The 24379-nt window shown below is 45.6% G+C and overlaps 2 protein-coding genes and 1 long non-coding RNA gene across 6 annotated transcripts in view; 2 read left to right on the top strand and 1 right to left on the bottom strand.

Moving 5' to 3' along the window:
* Window positions 1-16938, bottom strand: part of LOC115199939 (conserved oligomeric Golgi complex subunit 1-like) — a 23920-nt gene extending 6982 nt beyond the window's left edge. The window contains exons 1-11 of the mRNA XM_029762544.1: window positions 16537-16938; window positions 15790-15900; window positions 15337-15470; window positions 14093-14274; window positions 11942-12118; window positions 11176-11332; window positions 6595-6805; window positions 4925-5297; window positions 2032-2516; window positions 613-758; window positions 225-465 (exon numbers count right to left, since the gene is read on the bottom strand). Of these exons, the coding sequence (XP_029618404.1) occupies window positions 225-465; window positions 613-758; window positions 2032-2516; window positions 4925-5297; window positions 6595-6805; window positions 11176-11332; window positions 11942-12118; window positions 14093-14274; window positions 15337-15470; window positions 15790-15900; window positions 16537-16845 (2526 nt within the window). The 5' untranslated portion in view covers window positions 16846-16938. The remainder of the gene's footprint in view (window positions 1-224; window positions 466-612; window positions 759-2031; window positions 2517-4924; window positions 5298-6594; window positions 6806-11175; window positions 11333-11941; window positions 12119-14092; window positions 14275-15336; window positions 15471-15789; window positions 15901-16536) is intronic.
* Window positions 16939-17232: 294 nt separating this feature from the next.
* On the top strand, window positions 17233-20809 carry LOC115208551 (small integral membrane protein 22). The gene is made up of 4 exons (XM_029776690.1): window positions 17233-17515; window positions 18244-18416; window positions 18471-18538; window positions 20653-20809. The coding sequence occupies exons 2-4, from the start codon at window positions 18287-18289 to the stop codon at window positions 20698-20700; spliced, it is 246 nt and encodes an 81-aa protein (XP_029632550.1). The 5' UTR covers window positions 17233-17515; window positions 18244-18286; the 3' UTR covers window positions 20701-20809.
* A 742-nt stretch (window positions 20810-21551) lies between these two features.
* LOC115208538 (uncharacterized) lies at window positions 21552-23778 on the top strand. 4 transcript variants are annotated; one of them, XR_003881199.1, is made up of 3 exons: window positions 21552-22954; window positions 23151-23182; window positions 23339-23778. It is a non-coding gene; the product is annotated as an uncharacterized LOC115208538 (long non-coding RNA). The 4 variants fall into 4 exon arrangements; XR_003881201.1 differs by having other exon boundaries at window positions 23151-23310; window positions 23427-23778; XR_003881197.1 differs by having other exon boundaries at window positions 23151-23310; window positions 23395-23778.
* The last annotated feature ends 601 nt before the right edge of the window (window positions 23779-24379 follow it).

Genomic DNA, 24379 nt, shown 5'->3' with positions numbered 1-24379 from the left:
CCTTTTCCTGTCTGAGACACTATGGTCAGGTCTGCTGGTCCTTTCTCCTGTCTGTGAGACACTACTGGTCAGGTCCTGCTGGTCCTTTCTCCTGTCTGAGACACTACTGGTCAGGTCCTGCTGGTCCTTTCTCCTGTCTGAGACACTACTGGTCGCTGGTCCTTTCTTCTGTCTGTGAGACACTATGGTCAGGTCCTGCTGGTCCTTTCTTCTGTCTGTGAGACACTACTGGTCAGGTCCTGCTGGTCCTTTCTCCTGTCTGAGACACTACTGGTCATGTCCTGCTGGTCCTTTCTCCTGTCTGAGACACTACTGGTCAGGTCCTGCTGGTCCTTTCTCCTGTCTGAGACACTACTGGTCAGGTCCTGCTGGTCCTTTCTCCTGTCTGAGACACTACTGGTCAGGTCCTGCTGGTCCTTTCTCCTGTCTGAGACACTACTGGTCAGGTCCTGCTGGTCCTTTCTCCTGTCTGTGAGACACTACTGGTCAGGTCCTGCTGGTCCTTTCTCCTGTCTGTGAGACATATGGTCAGGTCCTGCTGGTCCTTTTCCTGTCTGAGACACTACTGGTCAGGTCTGCTGAGCTGAGCGATGAGTCATAACATCACTCTACTGGACAGGAAGTCTGATCTTGGAGGTGACGCTGCTCCCTGACTCCGCTTCTTCCTGGATCTCTAGCTCCTCCCAGTTGGTGGCGTTTGCTAGGATAGCCCCGGCGGACTCTGCGTGCAGCGAGGTCGCAAACCGACCCACCAGCGCCTTGGAGAGAGAGAGGGGGGAGGAGAGGGGAAAGAGAGAGGGGGGAGACAAAGGAAGGATGGCTCGGCCTAAACAGACTGGGTTGTGATTTCATTTCAAACTGATTGTTGGAAGTTTGTCTGACGTTCTTAGACCACAAAACTCAGTCTGTCAAGCCTCCCAGAGAGCTGATCTAGGATCAGGTCCACCTGTCCATGTAATCTAAAAGGACCAGTATTCATTCATAGAGCTGGTCTAGGATCAGGTCCTCCTGTCCATGTAATCTAAAAGGACCAGTATTCATTCATAGAGCTGGTCTAGGATCAGGTCCCTCCTGTCCATGTAATCTAAAAGGACCAGTATTCATTCATAGAGCTGGTCTAGGATCAGGTCCTCCTGTCCATGTAATCTAAAAGGACCAGTATTCAGTCATAGAGCTGGTCTAGGATCAGGTCCCCCTGTCCATGTAATCTAAAAGGACCAGTATTCAGTCATAGAGCTGATCTAGGATCAGGTCCACCTGTCCATGTAATCTAAAAGGACCAGTATTCAGTCATAGAGCTGATCTAGGATCAGGTCCACCTGTCCATGTAATCTAAAAGGACCAGTATTCAGTCAAGAGCTGGTCTAGGATCAGGGCATCCCTGTCCATATGTAATCTAAAATGACCAGTATTCAGTCAAAGAGCTGGTCTAGGATCAGGGCCTCCTGTCCATATGTAATCTAAAGGACCAGTATTTTCAGAGAGGGTCTAGGATCAGGTCCTGTCATGTAATCTAAAAGGACCAGTATTCAGTCATAGAGCTGGTCTAGGATCAGGTCCCACCTGTCCATGTAATCTAAAAGGACCAGTATTCAGTCATAGAGCTGATCTAGGATCAGGTCCACTGTCCATGTATACTAAAAGGACAGTATTCAGTCATAAGGACAGTATTCCAGTCATAGCGCTGGTCTAGGATCAGGTCCCACCTGTCCATGTAATCTAAAAGGACCAGTATTCATTCATAGAGCTGGTCTAGGATCAGGTCCTCCTGTCCATGTAATCTAAAAGGACCAGTATTCAGTCATAGAGCTGGTCTAGGATCAGGTCCCACCTGTCCATGTAATCTAAAAGGACCAGTATTCAGTCATAGAGCTGGTCTAGGATCAGGTCCCCCTGTCCATGTAATTCATTTGAATCTAAAAGGCAAAACTGATCCTAGAGCCGCACACCAACTCTGTATAAACAGCCCCAGAAAATGTCTGACAAACTTTGATTTAGTGGTGAACTATCCCTCCAAGTATCCCCCCTCACCTTAGAGAGAGCAGAGCTCCATATCCGATATGCTTCCATACTGACAACCAGAAGCTCCTCTTTCAGACACGCCCACTTGGCCTGGGCGGGGCTAACCTCTGTCGCCTTGGCAGCCGCCTTCCCCAACTTCCTGCTTTGGCGGGGTGTTCCCTTGGTAACAGGGTCAGCTGCAGCACCGCCCTGTTTACCCAGGATGCACTGCCTGAGGTTGGGGCAGAGCTTGCTGAGGGACTGACAGAGGCGGGCCATGAAGAGCACCGAGCTGAGATGGGCTGGGCTGGGGGAGGAGCCAACAGGTGAGGCCGCCCCCAGTTTAGAGCGCACGCAGGTGATGATGTCACGTACGCATGCCAGACAGCGTTCACGTAGGGTCTCCTCTACCGCCACGGCGTCTGTGAACCGGTCGAATGAGGATACGGTACCGGAACCAGAACTGGACCCAGAGCCTAGGCCTATAGTGAAGGAGAGTGAGGGGACCTGGGGATCTGTGGATGAAGAGGAGGTGGAGGAGGTGGTAGAGGGGGAGGAAGAGGAGATGGAGGAGGTGGTAGAGGGGGAGGTGGAGATGGTGGTAGAGGGGGAGGTGGAGGAGGTGGTAGAGGGGGAGGTGGAGATGGTGGTAGAGGGGGAGGTGGTAGAGGGGGAGGTGGAGATGGTGGTAGAGGGGGAGGTGGTAGATGGTGGTAGAGGGGGAGGTGGTAGAGGGGGAGGTGGAGGAGGTGGTAGAGGGGGAGGTAGTAGAGGGGGAGGTAGTAGAGGGGGGAGGTTGGAAGGAGGTGGTAGAGGGGGGGAGGGTTAGTACGGGGGGAGGTAGTAGAGGCGGGAGGTGGTAGAGGTAGTAGAGGGGAGGTAGTAGAGGGGAGGGTTCGTAGACGGGGGGGGGTAGTAGGAAGGGGCTGTGGAGGAGGTGGTCGTAGAGGGGAGGTAGTAGAGGGGGGAGGGTGGAGGTGGTAGAGGGGGAGGTGGAGATGGTAGGAGGTGGTAGAGGGCGGAGTTAGTAGAGGGGAGGTAGTAGGAGGGGGAGGTAGTAGATGGGGGGAATGGTTCGTAGAGGGGACGTGGGTAGAGGGGGATGGTGAGGGGATGGAGGGGGAGGTAGTAGAGGGGGAGGTTAGTAGAGGGGGAGGTAGAGGGGGAGGTGGAGATGGAGGAGGTGGTAGAGGGGAGGTAGTAGAGGGGGAGGTAGTAGAGGGGGAGGTAGTAGAGGGGGAGGTAGTAAAGGGGGAGGAGGTAAAGGGGGAGGAGGTGGTGGTAGAGGGGGAGGAGGTGGTAGAGGGGGAGGTAGTAGAGGGGGAGGTGGAGATGGAGGAGGGAGTAGAGGGGGAGGTGGTAGAGGGGGAGGTGGTAGAGGGGGAGGTAGTAGAAGGGGAGGTGGAGGAGGTGGTAGAGGGGGAGGTAGTAGAGGGGGAGGTGGTAGAGGTGGAGGAGGAGGAGGTGGAGGAGGTGGTAGAGGGGGAGGTGGAGATGGAGGAGGTGGTAGAGGGGGAGGTGGAGGAGGTGGTAGAGGGGGAGGTGGAGATGGAGGAGGTGGTAGAGGGGGAGGAAGAGGTGGTAGAGGGGGAGGAGGAGGTGGAGGTGGTAGAGGGGGAGGAGACAGAGGAGAACCTCTGGTCAAAAGGAATCCACTATAATGAGAAGAGAGTTTAAGATGCAGACGATATTGATGACTTCATGTCAAGTAGTTGACCTTAGGAGAAATAGTTCACCATTACATTATCATTAGGCCAGGTCTCCCTGGGACAATATCTTAATGGGACTACCTGTAGAAATAAAGTCCAATCATCCATCTGTCTCCCTACCTGTGTTATCAGAGAGCAGGTAGTGCTGCAGGTCATCCATCAATCTCCCTACCTGTGTTATCAGAGAGCAGGTAGTGCTGCAGGTCATCCATCTGTCTCCCTACCTGTGTTATCAGAGAGCAGGTAGTGCTGCAGGTCATCCATCAATCTCCCTACCTGTGTTATCAGAGAGCAGGTAGTGCTGCAGGTCATCCATCTGTCTCCCTACCTGTGTTATCAGAGAGCAGGTAGTGCTGCAGGTCATCCATCTGTCTCCCTACCTGTGTTATCAGAGAGCAGGTAGTGCTGCAGGTCATCCATCTGTCTCCCTACCTGTGTTATCAGAGAGCAGGTAGTGCTGCAGGTCATCCATCTGTCTCCCTACCTGTGTTATCGGAGAGCAGGTAGTGCTGCAGGTCATCCATCTGTCTCCCTACCTGTGTTATCGGAGGGCAGGTAGTGCTGCAGGTCATCCATCTGTCTCCCTACCTGTGTTATCAGAGAGCAGGTAGTGCTGCAGGTCATCCATCTGTCTCCCTACCTGTGTTATCAGAGAGCAGGTAGTGCTGCAGGTCATTCATCTGTCTCTCCCTACCTGTGTTATCAGAGAGCAGGTAGTGCTGCAGGTCATCCATCTGTCTCCCTACCTGTGTTATCAGAGAGCAGGTAGTGCTGCAGGTCATCCATCTGTCTCCCTACCTGTGTTATCAGAGAGCAGGTAGTGCTGCAGGTCATCCATCTGTCTCCCTACCTGTGTTATCGGAGGGCAGGTAGTGCTGCAGGTCATCCATCCGTCTCCCTACCTGTGTTATCAGAGAGCAGGTAGTGCTGCAGGTCATCCATCTGTCTCCCTACCTGTGTTATCAGAGAGCAGGTAGTGCTGCAGGTCATTCATCTGTCTCCCTACCTGTGTTATCAGAGAGCAGGTAGTGCTGCAGGTCATCCATCTGTCTCCCTACCTGTGTTATCAGAGAGCAGGTAGTGCTGCAGGTCATCCATCTGTCTCCCTACCTGTGTTATCAGAGAGCAGGTAGTGCTGCAGGTCATCCATCTGTCTCCCTACCTGTGTTATCGGAGGGCAGGTAGTGCTGCAGGTCATCCATCTGTCTCCCTACCTGTGTTATCGGAGGGCAGGTAGTGCTGCAGATCATCCAGTCTGTCTCTGAGAGCATCATCCAGTGACGAACAGAAGATCTGGACGCAGGGTGTCAGGGCCTGAGTCTTCATGGCCAGGCCGCTCCGGTGCTGTGGCCCCCGTTGGGATACACTGACCCAGGCCGTGTCGCTCAGTAGGTCCCCCTGGGTCTCGGACCACAGGAAGGAGGCCACGTCTGCCTCGTAGAGAGCACCTCGGCTGGGGAGGGGAGGGCTGGAGCCTGGTGGACCGGGGCCTGGTGGGGTGGGCTGGCCCTCTAGATCTCGAAGGGCAGAGGAGAGGAGCTGTCTGCAGCGGGTGGAGATAGTCTCTGTACCCTCCTGGGTGATCGCCTGGGGGGAGAGAATGGAGAAAGAGGGGGAGATGGAGAAGGGGAGAGATAGAAAGGAGGGAGGAAGATGGAAGGGGGGAGATAGAAAGGAGGGAGGAAGATGGAAGGGGGGGTGGGGGTAGAAAAGGAGGTGAGAGAGTGAGAGGAAACAGACAGATACATTGAGCAGATTAGAACTATTCTGTAGAGGAGAGTTAGTTTACTAGACAGCCAGAAGACAGAAGTCAGCTGTAGCTACTAGCTAGTTAAATCAGCAGGTTAAACATGTTGTCCTGTTTCTAAAGGTTCCCCACTGTCTGAATGGGAACAGACCAATGTAATGAGAGGAGCAGGGTGTATAGAATACACATGACAAGAGAATAACATGAACAACAACAGCTAAACTGTCAGCGCTCCTTTCTATTTTATAACATGGACACAGACTGGTCCTGGTCCTAGACTGAAAAGCCTGGTCCTGGTCCTGGTCCTAGACTGAAAAGCCTGGTCCTGGTCCTAGACTGAAAAGCCTGGTCCTGGTCCTGGTCCTAGACTGAAAAGCCTGGTCCTGGTCCTGGTCCTAGACTGAAAAGCCTGGTCCTGGTCCTGGTCCTAGACTGAAAAGCCTGGTCCTGGTCCTAGACTGAAAAGCCTGGTCCTGGTCCTAGACTGAAAAGCCTGGTCCTGGTCCTAGACTGAAAAGCCTGGTCCTGGTCCTAGACTGAAAAGCCTGGTCCTGGTCCTAGACTGAAAAGCCTGGTCCTGGTCCTAGACTGAAAAGCCTGGTCCTGGTCCTAGACTGAAAAGCCTGGTCCTGGTCCTGGTCCTAGACTGAAAAGCCTGGTCCTGGTCCTGGTCCTAGACTGAAAAGCCTGGTCCTGGTCCTGGTCCTAGACTGAAAAGCCTGGTCCTGGTCCTGGTCCTAGACTAAAAAGCCTGGTCCTGGTCCTAGTCCTGGTCCTAGACTGAAAAGCCTGGTCCTGGTCCTGGTCCTAGACTGAAAAGCCTGGTCCTGGTCCTAGACTGAAAAGCCTGGTCCTGGTCCTAGACTGAAAAGCCTGGTCCTGGTCCTGGTCCTAGACTGAAAAGCCTGGTCCTGGTCCTAGACTGAAAAGCCTGGTCCTGGTCCTGGTCCTAGACTGAAAAGCCTGGTCAACAGAGATTCTCCATAGAAGGTGCTACTTCCTCCAGGACTAATGTTGTGTCCCACACACTTCCTTCCAAGCGTCCACAATCAAAGCCTGGGGACGAGGCCTGGGTCTCGTTAATCTAGATTAATACTAGCCTTAATCTGTGTCCTGGAAACGGGACCTGAGAGTTACCTGCAGGCGTTGGAGGAAGAGCTGCTGTAGGAAGTCCTCCCACAGCGCTAGGGGGCGCTCTAACAGCCGCTGGCAGATGAAGCTCCAGTGTTGACTGATGGAGTCGGTGGAGAGGAGGTCCCACACAGCATCTCTGATGGAGGCTAGGCCCTTCAGACTGTTCACATAGACCAGCAGACTGCTGACACCATTACGGATGTCCTCCTTACAGCTGGGAGAAATAATACAACATGATAACAACCCTAACCAGACTGCTGACTCTGTTACAGCTGGGAGAAATAATACAACATGATAACCCTAACCAGACTGCTGACTCTGTTACAGCTGGGAGAAATAATACAACATGATAACAACCCTAACCAGACTGCTGACTCTGTTACAGCTGGGAGAAATAACACAACATGATAACAACCCTAACCAGACTGCTGACTCTGTTACAGCTGGGAGAAATAATACAACATAACAACCCTAACCAGACTGCTGACTCTGTTACAGCTGGGAGAAATAATACAACATAACAACCCTAACCAGACTGCTGACTCTGTTACAGCTGGGAGAAATAATACAACATGATAACAACCCTAACCAGACTGCTGACTCTGTTACAGCTGGGAGAAATAATACAACATAACAACCCTAACCAGACTGCTGACTCTGTTACAGCTGGGAGAAATAATACAACATAACAACCCTAACCAGACTGCTGACTCTGTTACAGCTGGGAGAAATAATACAACATGACAACCCTAACCAGACTGCTGACTCTGTTACAGCTGGGAGAAATAATACAACATGATAACAACCCTAACCAGACTGCTGACTCTGTTACAGCTGGGAGAAATAATACAACATAACAACCCTAACCAGACTGCTGACTCTGTTACAGCTGGGAGAAATAATACAACATGATAACAACCCTAACCAGACTGCTGACTCTGTTACAGCTGGGAGAAATAATACAACATAACAACCCTAACCAGACTGCTGACTCTGTTACAGCTGGGAGAAATAATACAACATGATAACAACCCTAACCAGACTGCTGACTCTGTTATAGACGTCCTCCTTCCAGCTGGGATGAGAATGAAAAGATGAGTTATAGAGTCTGACTGAATGCCAAATCACTTTCTTTCCCTCCATCTACACGTTCACGCATGCCTCTGTCATATTCTCAAGTGTCCCAAAGCTGAGGGAGCCAAAAATATGGAGGGTGTAGGGGCTAATTAGACCCGCCGATAGTCACTTCCACCGAGTCTGCCGGCTTCTGAGCGAAGTGAAATCCCATAAGGCACAGCGCTATTTTTGAGTTTTGCGGAATTTTACACAAAAGAATGGAGGACCTAATTATATGCCACCCGTATTTGTTTATGTGGGATTTTGGGACTGGACACGAGTAAAATATGAAATACCTCCCAAATTAAATTTCTAACTCCCCACACTCTTGGGAATTGGCCTACATGGAGAGGGCTAAATTCATATGCATGGGTTTGGGTTTGAGGACTAACCGGTGTCTCCAAGGGGCAGCACACCTCTCCAAAGTGTTCACAGTTCCTAAGTCATTTCAATGCACTTTTATGTCTGAAAGAAGTCTTCAACTACAAGGTGCTTTATTTCATCTCTCCTCTCTGTGCCGTTGAGGAAGTGGAGCAGCACACATGTAGTTGTTTTGTTAGGAACACAACCCTGCATCCACACCATCATACTATTACTGTTGTTGTTTACACAATCTAAAAACACTCTGTTGTCAATCGCCATCTGGGTCAGGTGGGCATCATGTGAAAACTTGTTCTATTGTCAACATGAAAAGTTAAGTTATAAAATAGGATATTACAGTGTTAAGCTTTCACAAGGCAATTCAGGGAAACTGATGGTCATTTTGGTGCGTCTATAATGGAGTCATGAGAACATTGATATCCGTGGTCCGCAGCACATTCTCTTCACAACACAACCAACACGGGCTCATTGTGTTCAGGACAACCAACACGGGCTCATTGTGTTCAGGACAACCAACACGGGCTCATTGTGTTCAGGACAACCAACACGGGCTCATTGTGTTCAGGACAACCCAGCGTATCGGGCTCATTGTGTTCAGGACAACCCAGCGTATCGGGCTCATTGTGTTCAGGACAACCAACACGGGCTCATTGTGTTCAGGACAACCCAGCGTATCAGGCTCATTGTGTTCAGGACAACCAACACGGGCTCATTGTGTTCAGGACAACCAACACGGGCTCATTGTGTTCAGGACAACCAACACGGGCTCATTGTGTTCAGGACAACCAACACGGGCTCATTGTGTTCAGGACAACCAACACGGGCTCATTGTGTTCAGGACAACCAACACGGGCTCATTGTGTTCATCTATAGCATGTTACTGTACAGCCACTGAGCTCTGACGTCATGTATAGCATGTTACTGTACAGCCACTGAGCTCTGATGTCATGTATAGCATGTTACTGTACAGCCACTGAGCTCTGACGTCATGTATAGCATGTTACTGTACAGCCACTGAGCTCTGACGTCATGTATAGCGTGTTACTGTACAGCCACTGAGCTCTGACGTCATGTATAGCATGTTACAGTACAGCCACTGAGCTCTGACATCATGTATAGCATGTTACTGTACAGCCACTGAGCTCTGACGTCATGTATAGCATGTTACTGTACAGCCACTGAGCTCTGACGTCATGTATAGCATGTTACTGTACAGCCACTGAGCTCTGACGTCATGTATAGCGTGTTACTGTACAGCCACTGAGCTCTGACGTCATGTATAGCATGTTACTGTACAGCCACTGAGCTCTGACGTCATGTATAGCGTGTTACTGTACAGCCACTGAGCTCTGACATCATGTATAGCATGTTACTGTACAGCCACTGAGCTCTGACGTCATGTATAGCGTGTTACTGTACAGCCACTGAGCTCTGACGTCATGTATAGCATGTTACTGTACAGCCACTGAGCTCTGACATCATGTATAGCATGTTACTGTACAGCCACTGAGCTCTGACGTCATGTATAGCGTGTTACTGTACAGCCACTGAGCTCTGACGTCATGTATAGCGTGTTACTGTACAGCCACTGAGCTCTGACATCATGTATAGCGTGTTACTGTACAGCCACTGAGCTCTGACGTCATGTATAGCGTGTTACTGTACAGCCACTGAGCTCTGATGTCATGTATAGCGTGTTACTGTACAGCCACTGAGCTCTGACGTCATGTATAGCGTGTTACTGTACAGCCACTGAGCTCTGATGTCATGTATAGCGTGTTACTGTACAGCCACTGAGCTCTGACGTCATGTATAGCATGTTACTGTACAGCCACTGAGCTCTGACATCATGTATAGCATGTTACTGTACAGCCACTGAGCTCTGACGTCATGTATAGCGTGTTACTGTACAGCCACTGAGCTCTGACGTCATGTATAGCGTGTTACTGTACAGCCACTGAGCTCTGACATCATGTATAGCATGTTACTGTACAGCCGCTGAGCTCTGACGTCATGTATAGCGTGTTACTGTACAGCCACTGAGCTCTGACGTCATGTATAGCGTGTTACTGTACAGCCACTGAGCTCTGACGTCATGTATAGCGTGTTACTGTACAGCCGCTGAGCTCTGACGTCATGTATAGCGTGTTACTGTACAGCCACTGAGCTCTGACGTCATGTATAGCGTGTTACTGTACAGCCACTGAGCTCTGACGTCATGTATAGCGTGTTACTGTACAGCCACTGAGCTCTGACGTCATGTATAGCGTGTTACTGTACAGCCACTGAGCTCTGACGTCATGTATAGCATGTTACTGTACAGCCACTGAGCTCTGACGTCATGTATAGCATGTTACTGTACAGCCACTGAGCTCTGACATCATGTATAGCATGTTACTGTACAGCCACGGAGCTCTGACGTCATGTATAGCGTGTTACTGTACAGCCACTGAGCTCTGACGTCATGTATAGCGTGTTATTGTACAGCCTCTGTGTTACAGTTTAGGGGTTTCTCAGTGTTGAAATCTGCCATGTTCAACCCCCTATACGGGTAGGAGTGTAAAGGGTTACCTGTTACTGAGGTTTATAATGACAGGGGATGTGTTCATTTGACTTCAGGCTTGTTTTATTGAAACATGAATGACATCATTCAAGTCAGGAGCGTGTCCCCAAGTTGAAGGGTTTACCAACTCCCTCACCACTCTCTGGAAGTCACATATTTCAACCTGTGTGCCCTGATCGCGTCTGGTGTGGATGGACAAACATCAACATGCAGACCCACACGCGCGCGCCTCCCTTCTAGTCAGCATGGGAGAGTTCCATTTTGGTTCATTTGGTTCCCAGAGCAGATAGTTCCTGAAGAACCTGGATATTTTCTGGTCCCAGATCAGACTCTCCTTACTAATCATATTCTAGTTCTACAGCTGACTATGATCGATATTGAATATCAGTCGTTGAAATTAAGGGCATTGATTGGCTGAAATATGGCAGCTGTTTCTATATGCAAATTAAAGGGTATTGATTGGCTGAAATATGGCAGCTGTTTCTGTATGCAAAGTAAAGGGCATTGATTGGATGATGTCTTACGTGTTTATCCACTGCTGTAGGGTGTCTCTGAGCTGCTCTCTCTGGATTGGCTGAGCCAGGGTTCTGAGGGCGGGCTGGAACTCAGCGATGGAGGAGGGGAGGTACTTGAACCAGATTCCTGTACTCACCTCCTCCTGAAGGACACGCCTCCCTTTACCTGGACAACAGGGGACACAGGTGAGACCGGAAGGACAGATTACCAGAGATGTCAACAGTTCTATAATTAAGCAATAAGGCACAAGGTGTATTGGCCATTTACCACAAACCTCCGAGGTGCCTTAATGCTATTATAAACTGGTTACCAACAAACATCTAACAGTAAGCAAGTATTTTTGGTATATTGTTGGATATACACACAGCTGAAACACTGATTCAGATCATCAGCATCCAGGACCCAAACTCCTCGGTTTATAATTGGTATTAAATTCTCCTGTGTCGAAAGTCAATATCCCTCAGAGAGGATTTGATAGGTGTATGTAACATGGCGAAAATTCTACCCGGCCAATCAAAAGGTCAAGGTAGAGCTGTTACCATGTTGCTTATACAATCTAATATAACACGCGTATATAATCTTATCAAAGTTAGGGGCTCCAGATCAGTTTGGGACTAACATGGGATGAAACTAGGTTAGGCCGTCATTGTAAATAAGAATTTGTTCTTAACTGACTTGCCTAGTTAAATAAAGGTTAAATGAAAAGTAAGTAAATAAATAAAAAGTACTTTTTCTTCTTCAAGCATTTCTTGCAAGGTATCATAGGTAATGTACCTGTAGGTGTGGTGGAGGTGACGTTCTCCAGAGTGGTGAAGAGGAGGCCGGAGCTCAGCCCTCCGTCCCCCAGCCGGGGACTCCCTTCTGGGGCTACGTAGAAGACAGCGTAGGCCTGGTACAGAGTGGTCACCAGCAGCTCTATCAGGCTACACACCTGGGCCTTAATACCAGCACCTGGGACACACAGACATGGCTGTTAACCTGAACCACACATCAAAACATCACACCAGAACAGAGATGAGGAAATGAAATGGTTCTCCAAACAATCCCAGCATGATGAAAGTGTGATAACATGGCATGTTGACTTAGAGTACAAGTGTCAAGGCTGTAATATGTTGTAGAATGTTTGGTTTAACACCATGTCGAGGCTTCGCCTGTTGACTAGCTGAGATTATCTTGTGTTACGCAAGATGAGACGTTGTGTAGGATGAGATGTGTGTTGTATTGTGTTGTATTGTGGTGTGTGTTGTATTGTGTAGGATGTTGTATTGTGTATTGTATTGTGGTGTGTATTGTATTGTGTAGGATGTTGTATTGTGTTGTATTGTGTATTGTGTTGTGTATTGTGTTGGATGTTGTATTGTGTTGTGTAGGATGTTGTATTGTGTTGTATTGTGTTGTGTATTGTGTTGTATTGTGTAGGATGTTGTGTATTGTGTTGTGTTGTGTAGGATGTTGTGTATTGCGTTGTATTGTGTAGGATGTTGTGTATTGCGTTGTATTGTGTAGGATGTTGTGTTGTGTATTGTGTAGGATGTTGTGTATTGTGTTGTATTGTGTAGGATGTTGTGTTGTGTATTGTGTAGGATGTTGTGTATTGTGTTGTATTGTGTTGTGTATTGTGTTGTATTGTGTAGGATGTTGTGTATTGTGTTGTATTGTGTAGGATGTTGTGTTGTGTATTGTGTAGGATGTTGTGTATTGCGTTGTATTGTGTAGGATGTTGTGTATTGTGTTGTGTTGTGTTGTATTGTGTAGGATGTTGTGTATTGTGTAGGATGTTGTGTATTGTGTTGTATTGTGTAGGATGTTGTGTTGTGTATTGTGTAGGATGTTGTATTGTGTATTGTATTGTGGTGTGTATTGTATTGTGTAGGATGTTGTATTGTGTTGTATTGTGTATTGTGTTGTGTATTGTGTTGGATGTTGTATTGTGTTGTGTAGGATGTTGTATTGTGTTGTGTATTGTGTTGTATTGTGTAGGATGTTGTGTATTGTGTTGTATTGTGTAGGATGTTGTGTATTGCGTTGTATTGTGTAGGATGTTGTGTATTGCGTTGTATTGTGTAGGATGTTGTGTTGTGTATTGTGTAGGATGTTGTGTATTGTGTTGTATTGTGTAGAATGTTGTGTTGTGTATTGTGTAGGATGTTGTGTATTGTGTTGTATTGTGTTGTGTATTGTGTTGTATTGTGTAGGATGTTGTGTATTGTGTTGTATTGTGTAGGATGTTGTGTTGTGTATTGTGTAGGATGTTGTGTATTGCGTTGTATTGTGTAGGATGTTGTGTATTGTGTTGTGTTGTGTTGTATTGTGTAGGATGTTGTGTATTGTGTAGGATGTTGTGTATTGTGTTGTATTGTGTAGGATGTTGTGTTGTGTATTGTGTTGTATTGTGTAGGATGTTGTGTATTGTGTTGTATTGTGTAGGATGGTGTGTTGTGTATTGTGTTGTATTGTGTAGGATGTTGTGTTGTGTATTGTGTAGGATGTTGTGTATTGTATTGTGTTGTGTATTGTGTTGTGTTGTGTATTGTGTTGTATTGTGTAGGATGTTGTGTTGTGTATTGTGTAGGATGTTGTGTATTGTGTTGTATTGTGTTGTGTTGTGTAGGATGTTGTGTTGTGTATTGTGTAGGATGTTGTGTATTGTGTTGTATTGTGTAGGATGTTGTGTATTGTGTTGTGTATTGTGTTGTATTGTGTAGGATGTTGTGTATTGTGTTGTATTGTGTTGTATTGTGTAGGATGTTGTGTATTGTGTTGTGTATTGTGTTGTATTGTGTAGGGTGTTGTGTATTGTGTTGTATTGTGTAGGATGTTGTGTATTGTGTTGTATTGTGTAGGATGTTGTGTATTGTGTTGTATTGTGTAGGATGTTGTGTATTGTGTTGTATTGTATTGTGGTACAGTGGTATATACTAGTACCATGTTGTGGCTGGTTGAGCAGCTGTTGGATAGAGGCCTTCCTAGCCAGGAGGAAGTCAGCCAGAGCCTGACGTGGAGAGCTGTCCTCTAGGAGCATGGTGGACACTAGGGCCTCAGCGATGGCTTGGTCGGACACCGCCCGACCACGCAGGACTGACTTACTGTCCAGCAAAATGGTAGACCTGGGAGGGGGGTAGAAGAGAGAGAGAGACATGCATTCTTTTTTTGTTTTAGCTCAGCAGGATTTTGGGAGCACTGTGCAACTAGGAATATAATTTCCCAGATAATAACTGTTGTAATGAAAAAGGCTTCAGTGTTTCAGAGTTCCCTGGAGAAGAAAGTGAAGATTCATTAGGGTCATGGTGGCACCATTACTACAGTGAAAACATCTTGGTTCTAACCCAACCAGGTCAAAAGATCTGACCCATTACTACAGAGAAAACATCTTGGTTCTAACCCAACCAGGTCAAAAGATCTGACCCATTACTACAGTGAAAATATCTTGGTTCTAACCCAACCAGGTCAAAAGATCTGACCATATTACCAGGGCAATATTTTTATCTTCCTATAGCGGATGCCATTTTACATTCATAAACCATGTTGTGGGCCGATCTAAAAGGACTGGCACATCATTAACCATTTGTTTACACTTTGTTCAGTCACATTAACTAATTGGCAAGCTAGCTAACAACCTGGTAACTTTACCAGTGTATCCAAACATTTGGGGCACAGAAAGAGGGACAGCTTTTTTAGGAGATCAATGATCAAAGCAGCAATGAATGAATGACAGATCTCTTGCCTCTGACATCATCACAAACCTGACGTTTTTAAAGAGACAGTGGACCATTTTCAATGTAATGCATCTCAATACAAAAATAGTTATTTTACAAAATGTAGAAACGTAATATTCAAAAAATGACTAATTTCAATGACGGGTATTTGTATAAACATTTTAGCTTTTATAATAAACTGTCTTTACAGTGCTACATATTTGTTTATAGCACTCAACATATGCTTCAGAAGTAGATAGAATGAATATAGACCCAATATAGGCTGTATCTGAATCAATTTAAAACATATTTTCTGGTGCTCCTTAATTGATTGTGGTGCTCCTAAATTTAATGTGGTGCTCCTAAATTGATTGTGGTGCTCCTAGCCCTGCTCGGTAGGCTCTTCAATTTCACAGAAAATCCAGATTTGATAATGGGCTCCCTCATCCAAAATGACATCACGAAGACATTCACCTGAAGTGTCCAGCAGCAGCCACCTGCCTGACCAGGATGGGGAAGCGAGCGAGGACGGGGCTGTACTGTGGTCCTCCAGCCTCCAGGTGGAGCTGTCTGTGCAGGTGGCAGCAGAGCAGGTAGAGCTGGGTGGCCTGCAGCAAAGAGGGTGGTAAACCAGGGAGAGGCTATAAGGGCTTTTCTGACCCGCATCCCATTGACAGCCTGACTACCAAAACTCTAAAACTAACCTAATTTTAACCAATTCTGAAATTAAATATTGGTTGGCTGGCCAGGAGTGTCCGTTAAACCAAGAGTTAGCTCGTTAGCATTAGCCATGCCCTATGATGTGGGTTTACATACATCATTGATCATTGGCCATGCTCAGCTAGTATTAGCAACGACGGCTAAGTATGCCATGTCTTCCTATGGGAAATGCTAACAGTCCACTGTCTTAGTAATAAGTGTCTTTGCCTGCAGGTACTGAGAGGCCTCCATGGAACTCCAGATCCTCTCTGGGATCTCCAGCAGCAGCTTGATCTGAGAAGCCATGGTGTAGAACTTCTCCTGGGACTGCCTCTGGACCTGGTGTGGAGAGAGAGAGAGAGTTTCTAAACACATACAGACAGAGAGTATCACAGGGATACCTGGTGTGGGACTGCCTCTGGACCTGGTGTGGAGAGAGAGAGAGAGTTTCTAAACACATACAGACAGAGAGTATCACAGGGATACCTGGTGTGGGACTGCCTCTGGACCTGGTGTGGAGAGAGAGAGAGAGTTTCTAAACACATACAGACAGAGAGTACCACAGGGATACCTGGTGTGGGACTGCCTCTGGACCTGGTGTGAAGAGAGAGAGTTTCTAAACACATACAGACAGAGAGTACCACAGGGATACACCGTGGTGTAGAACTTCTCCTGGGACTTGATGGGAGAGCTGGCCTAAGACAGGCTACATTACATACATAAGTAAAGGGACAGACAGAGAGACAATCACACAGAGATATAGGGTGTAGAGATTGAAACCCACACAGATATACCCATCATTGACATATACCATTCATCTCACAATGGGTGGAACCTGTCGGAGTCTAATCAAACATCATAAACTGTCCAGAAGGGATCGGGGAATGGTATTCTGCAGAACAGTTTGCTATCTAAAATCAACTGAACTAGTTAGCCATCACCACCGCTCGTTAGCTTCACAATGGAGCCACAAACCTCTTCTTTGCTGTTGCTTTGGGGAACGCTTTTCCCCTGTTTCAGCTTGTGGCAAAAGCGGTGCATGTCCTGGATGGACGTAACTACGCTCTCCGAACACTGACGCATCTCTCCGATGGTGTCGGCGGCGTCGATCAAATCGCGGTACCGCTCGCCCACCATCTGACGAAGTTCCTCCTTCTTGTGCTCGATCTCTCCGCGGACTTTCCGCTCGATGCCGCGTATCTCCTCGGTGTTATACCGCTCGAACAGAACCGTCGGGTCTCGGATATCCGAAACCCGGAGAGATTGAGCAGGAACCACGGCCATCGCAGCTGAGCTTCACAGTAAGCGAAGTGCCAACCTGAAGGATCTACAACCCGGAAGACGGAGCGAAACTCACTTCCACGTAAACAATGCATCAGAGGTGAAAAACTGAAAATGAGGAGCCGGGAAAGTAACAGCGCCTCATATGGAACTAATATGTTACTACAATTCATCATATGACCGCAACTCAACCTGACAAAATATTGCTATTCCTTGAATTATGTAAATCTGCTGGTTTATTATAGAAACATACATTTATCATTTATCTATGCAATGAAAACACAAATGTAGCTATGACAAATCCTAGTTTTAGATACATGCGTCACACATATGAATTGTTCTGACTATATTTCCTCCAGTCACATTAAAAGTTTCCTTTGAAAAGACATTGGTGGAAATGACTGGTAATATCTCACATCCGGTAAGTCCATGGTCACAATTCTCCTTTAGACCTGCTTGAAGAAAATGAAGCAGAATTTAAACGACCTATCCTTGTCCCATGCAAATCATTATAAATAAGAATTTGTTCTTAACTGACTTGCCAAGTTAAATAAAGGTTACATTTAAAAAAAATAAAAAATCAGTGTACAGTGACTCACACAGCGACAGGTGCGTCAGTCGGGCAGGTACCCGGAAGAAGAGAGAAAAAACCTGGAGCTTGTTCGAGTTACAGGTACAATGAACTTCGGAAAAATATATAGAAACTTGTTTGATTACTACCGAAAATATGAGTTTATTGTAATTGTTTATGTTCAAGTGAAGTCAGATATATAGGTAATCTTGGAATATTCTTTAAAAGTGAAAGTCTAAGGCTGTAATTCATCAAGATGTTACAGTCAGTCAAACATAACGATAATGATGTTGGTCTTGTGGTTAAAGTTAAAAGCAAATATAGTCATTTTTAGATGTAAAATAGAGTCTGTATTTGGCTAGTTGATCTATATCTCATCATAGTAGTCTATGTAAAAGTGATCAGGAGAAAAGTACTATGTCTAGGTCAGAGCAGGTACGCTGAACTCTGATCCATTTTATGAGGTACATTCAAAATGCAGCATGATCTCCCTTACAATGAAATAACATTATTTCGTATATTTTAGGCCTACTTTATAGACCGACATAGTCTGCCAGTCAGGTGCATTGTAATTGTCTATAGAGAATTACCACAGTCTCTTCTCCCAGTGTGTCCTGTATTAACCCTGACTGCTACAGTTATGGACCAGAGAAACCTTGTAGTCTATATTAGAGCCACATGTCTCTTCTCCCAGTGTGTCCTGTATTAACCCTGACTGCTCCAGTTATGAACCAGAGAAACCTTGTAGTCTATATTAGAGCCACATGTCTCTTCTCCCAGTGTGTCCTGTATTTTATCATCATAATAAACCCTATATTGTTCTTCTCCAGTGTGTTAATCCTTACAGAGACTAATTCTAGCCCAGCTATAGCCATGGACCAGAGGAACCTACAGGACGAGTTTAAGGATCAGTTTACAGACGTGGTGTCCAGACTGCAGTCTAAACAGCTGTTCCAGTCTGACTGGGACATCGCCTCCTTCGCTGTCTTCTTCATCTTCATCGGTAGGAACACACACACACACACACACAAATTACTGTCCATCTTGATCCTTTCAGGCATGGTTCTGCTGCTTGTTGTTCTGGTTCTGATCCGCTGCTGCTGCTGCTGCTGCTGTGATGAACAGGTAATGTAGCAATCAATCAATAAAATGTAATGGCCTGTTTCTGTGAGAAATGTGTGGTGTGTATATAGTCTGGTCTCAGATCTGTTGGTATCTATAGCCTGGTCCCAGATCTGTTGGTATCTATAGCCCGGTCCCAGATCTGTTGGTATCTATAGCCTGGTCTCAGATCTGTTGGTATCTATAGCCTGGTCTCAGATCTGTTGGTATCTATAGCCTGGTCCCAGATCTGTTGGTATCTATAGCCCGGTCCCAGATCTGTTGGTATCTATAGTCTGGTCTCAGATCTGTTGGTATCTATAGCCCGGTCTCAGATCTGTTGGTATCTATAGCCTGGTCCCAGATCTGTTGGTATCTATAGCCTGGTCCCAGATCTGTTGGTATCTATAGCCTGGTCCCAGATCTGTTGGTATCTATAGCCTGGTCCCAGATCTGTTGGTATCTATAGCCTGGTCCCAGATCTGTTGGTATCAGATCTGTTGGTATCTATAGCCCGGTCTCAGATCTGTTGGTATCAGATCTGTTGGTATCTATAGCCTGGTCCCAGATCTGTTGGTATCTATAGCCTGGTCCCAGATCTGTTGGTATCTATAGCCCGGTCCCAGATCTGTTGGTATCTATAGCCTGGTCCCAGATCTGTTGGTATCTATAGCCTGGTCCCAGATCTGTTGGCATCTATAGCCTGGTCCCAGATCTGTTGGCATCTATAGCCCGGTCTCAGATCTGTTGGTATCTATAGCCTGGTCCCAGATCTGTTGGTATCTATAGCCTGGTCCCAGATCTGTTGGTATCTATAGCCTGGTCCCAGATCTGTTGGTATTTATAGCCTGGTCCCAGATCTGTTGGTATCTATAGCCCGGTCCCAGATCTGTTGGTATCTATAGCCTGGTCCCAGATCTGTTGGTATCTATAGCCTGGTCCCAGATCTGTTGGTATCTATAGCCCGGTCCCAGATCTGTTGGTATCTATAGCCTGGTCCCAGATCTGTTGGTATCTATAGCCCGGTCCCAGATCTGTTGGTATCTATAGCCGGTCTCAGATCTGTTGGTATCTATAGCCCGGTCTCAGATCTGTTGGTATCTATAGCCTGGTCCCAGATCTGTTGGTATCTATAGCCTGGTCTCAGATCTGTTGGTATCTATAGCCTGGTCTCAGATCTGTTGGTATCTATAGCCCGGTCTCAGATCTGTTGGTATCTATAGCCTGGTCTCAGATCTGTTGGTATCTATAGCCCGGTCTCAGATCTGTTGGTATCTATAGCCTGGTCCCAGATCTGTTGGTATCTATAGCCTGGTCTCAGATCTGTTGGTATCTATAGCCTGGTCTCAGATCTGTTGGTATCTATAGCCCGGTCTCAGATCTGTTGGTATCTATAGCCCGGTCTCAGATCTGTTGGTATCTATAGCCTGGTCCCAGATCTGTTGGTATCTATAGCCTGGTCTCAGATCTGTTGGTATCTATAGCCTGGTCTCAGATCTGGTGCTCTTGTTAACCATGTTTGGTGTGAGTTGGCATGATAGCACACAGACTGTGGTATACAGGCCCACATTTCTGATATGTCAGCCACCCATAGTGTTAATGAGGGAGTTGTATTTATTTGTTGTATATTCCAAGTCAATTCAAAATGAAGCCGTGTCATTCAGACTATCCTGTCTTGGTCATTCAGACTCTATCCTGTCTTGTGTCATGGTCATTCAGACTCTATCCTGTCTTGTGTCATGGTCATTCAGACTATCCTGTCTTGTGTCATGGTCATTCAGACTCTATCCTGTCTTGTGTCATGGTCATTCAGACTATCCTGTCTTGTGTCATGGTCATTCAGACTCTATCCTGTCTTGTATCATGGTCATTCAGACTCTATCCTGTCATGTATAATGGTCATTAAGACTCTATCCTGTCATGTATAATGGTGAAGACCCATCAGTTTGAGTCAGTCACATGATCACATCCTACAATAAAGGGTTTGTTTTTATTGTGACCACAGATTTAGCATGGCTGTATCAAGGAGTCTGTGTGCTGTCTGTGTCAGACAGGTGTTCACTGTTTTTCCTCTGAATAAAAGATGTCTTGAAAGATACATGATTTCCCCTCCTCTCTCTCTCTGTGTTTCCCAACAGCCTAGAAGACACAAAGTGGGTCATGAAAACTTTGGAATGGAGACCTGAAAGAAACTTGGAACAGAATTGAAGATTCCACAATGACGACACTTTCCGTAATTTCCGGACTATTAAGCACACCTGAATATAAGCCGCACCCACTGAATTTAACAAAAAAGTATTATTTTGAACATAAATAAGCCGCACGTCTATAAGCCGCAGGTGCCTACCGGTACATTGAAACAAATGAACTTTACACAGGCTTTAACGAAACACGGCTTGTAACAAAAAATAAATAGGCTTTAACGAAACACGGCTTGTAACAAAAATAAATAGGCTTTAACGAAACACGGCTTGTAACAAAAATAAATAGGCTTTAACGAAACACGGCTTGTAGCAAAAATAAATAGGCTTTAACGAAACACGGCTTGTAGCAAAAATAAATAGGCTTTAACGAAACACGGCTTGTAACAAAAATAAATAGGCTTTAACGAAACACGGCTTGTAAAAAAATAAAAAATGAGCAGTAAGCTTTAGTTGTCTTTTTGCACTGAGTCAATTCCTCACGCTGCTGTTTCCAACGTCTTATCATCGACTCATTAAGACCAAGCTCCCGTGCAGCAGCTCTATTTCCTTTTCCAACAGCCAGATCAATCGCCTTCAACTTGAAAGCTGCATCATATGCATTTCTCCGTGTCTTTGCCATGATGAGGGTGACAAAATGACTACCGTAATCAGAATGATGGGAAGTTTGAGAGCGCTCGATTTAATCTAAACAGTAAACAAAAAAGTTGTTTGACCTTAACCCGTTCGGCAATTTCATTGGTCTAATGAAAGCTTCATGCCTCCAAAAAACTGAGCACGTCACAGAATGTGTTTTTTTGGAAGAAAAAAAATTGAAAGCGGGAAAAATCCATATATTAGCCGCGTCATTGTTTAAGCCGCGAGGTTCAAAGCCTGGGAAAAAAGTTGCGGTTTATAGTCCGGAATTTACGGAATTTTCACCTTTATCTCTGTGCCAAACCAAGAGTTGTATAACTCGTCTTCATTCTGGTTCTATTTACTTTGACTGGTGGAAAATGTTGCACTCCCTGTGGTAACCCGTTTTAGCTGCCGTCTAATGGTGGAAAGTCATATGAATCAGTTTGTTTACTTGTTCTCTGCACGGCTAGCAGTTGTTGCTAGGACACCAGAAAGGAGAGCAAGGTGAAAAGTCACTGAGTGTCACAACCAGAAGATAAAAGGCCTTTCACTAACGGTTCATGAAAAAATGGGCACCACTCTTTACGTAGTAGAATCAACCCGAGTTCACAAAGCCAAAGTTTTGTACTTCGTTTAACGTGTACTTTAAAACGTAACTTCTTAAGCGTATTTAATGAGGAATCATAGATATTGTAGTAGTATTGATTCAATGTTGAAACATGTACATTGTATCATTGAAATGATTCAATAATATTTTGTATTGAATCTGTCCTGATTGACTGACCGAACACTCCTGTATAACATCTCTTTACTGCACAGATAATAGATCATATGGTCCACAACATATACATCTCAAAATATATTAAAACACTTGCTGTAATAATTATTTTTGTTCAGCATTGGAATGGATATTCACTTCACAGGGAATCATCAAGTAACAAGTGCAAAAATAAACAATTGAATAAATCAAAACATTTGCTAACAACACATTGAAATTAACTGATACAATGACGAATAATAGCTTATCGTTGAGGAGGCATGAACGTTTACCCTTCAAAGCTGGGAATATCCGTTTTCCTTTATACTTGACATAAAGCATCATTCCAAGGAATATAGAGTCAGAAACCTACAAGTTAATATCACTATGAAGAGACCCGGTAACACTGTTTCATGTCACAAACATATACTTCTGCTGAGTAGCGTAGTCTACACAAAATAACAGTATTATTTACCACAGTATGACAATCTGCTTGACAAATGTTGTTTCCAATACCTTTTCACACTGCTGAGCAAACCAAGCTGGTCTGGTTACTCATTAACCATAGATGCTGGAACTGTGTAGGAGAAGACAATGTGTTTGTATCGGTCCCTACCCAAATAAACCATAAAATAAAAAATATCTGAGCTACTACAGCACATTTTTGGTCGCTATTATAGTGTGAAAAGGGTATAACTATGTGGAGAGGAGGAACGTTAGTATTCAGTAACAAGAGTGTTTCAGACAAACAATAACACAAGCTGATTCATAACGAGGTCCAAGTTAGTACTATCCAACAGGGAGGTCCAAGTTAGTACTATCCAACAGGGAGGTCCAAGTTAGTTAGTACTATCCAACAGGGAGGTCCAAGTTAGTACTATCCAACAGGGAGGTCCAAGTTAGTACTATCCAACAGGGAGGTCCAAGTTAGTACTATCCAACAGGGAGGTCCAAGTTAGTACTATCCAACAGGGAGGTCCAAGTTAGTACTATCCAACAGGGAGGTCCAAGTTAGTACTATCCAACAGGGAGGTCCAAGTTAGTACTATCCAACAGGGAGGTCCAAGTTAGTTAGTACTATACAACAGGGAGGTCCAAGTTAGTTAGTACTATCCAACAGGGAGGTCCAAGTTAGTTAGTACTATCCAACAGGGAGGTCCAAGTTAGTTAGTACTATCCAACAGGAAGGTCCAAGTTAGTTAGTACTATCCAACAGGGAGGTCCAAGTTAGTACTATACAACATGGAGGTCCAAGTCATTACTATACAACAAGGAGGTTCAAGTCATTACTATACAACAAGGAGGTCCAAGTTAGTTAGTACTATACAACAGGGAGGTCCAAGTTAGTTAGTACTATCCAACAGGGAGGTCCAAGTTAGTTAGTACTATACAACAGGGAGGTCCAAGTTAGTTAGTACTATCCAACAGGGAGGTCCAACCAAGTCATTACTATACAACAGGGAGGTCCAAGTTAGTTAGTACTATCCAACAGGGAGGTCCAAGTTAGTTAGTACTATCCAACAGGGAGGTCCAAGTTAGTTAGTACTATACAACAGGGAGGTCCAAGTTAGTTAGTACTATACAACAGGGAGGTCCAACCAAGTCATTACTATACAACAGGGAGGTCCAACCAAGTTAGTACTATACAACAAAATACAACAGATGACGCACAGAGAGATACATGCACCCAATCCTTAATCAACCCCTAGTCCCTACTTGTCTAGATCAGAATGCAGTGTTTCCCCTATATTCATTCCCATAGATTCCCAGTCATGCAGTGTTTCCCCTATATTCATTCCCATAGACTCCCAGTCATGCAGTGTTCCCCCTATATTCATTCCCATAGACTTCCAGTCATGCAGTGTTTCCCCTATATTCATTCCCATAGACTTCCAGTCATGCAGTGTTTCCCCTATATTCATTCCCATAGACTTCCAGTCATGCAGTGTTTCCCCTATATTCATTCCCATAGACTTCCAGTCATGCAGCGTTTCCCCTATATTCATTCCCATAGACTTTCAGTCATTGCGCTAACGACCCCCAACTAGGGGAAACACTGAATGTATTGGATAGATATACCAATATGGTAGTAGCTCCACCATATTGCTTAGTCCTATACTTTCTTCACAAGTAGGGAGTGTAGTCTAGAGGTTAGGGCCTAGGGGTTGATTTGGGACTGAATTAAAGCAGCTGTAACACACAGATGGGCCCTAAACCCTGGAATACTAAACACTGGTAATGTATATGGACTTTGATCCGGCTGTTCTCCTGTAAATTATACAAACAAAA

This window comes from Salmo trutta, chromosome 1 (assembly GCF_901001165.1).
Source record: "Salmo trutta chromosome 1, fSalTru1.1, whole genome shotgun sequence".
Taxonomy (NCBI): Eukaryota; Metazoa; Chordata; class Actinopteri; order Salmoniformes; family Salmonidae; genus Salmo; species Salmo trutta.
Note: the sequence above shows the minus strand (reverse complement) of the source record. Positions and strands in the feature narration are given on the sequence as shown.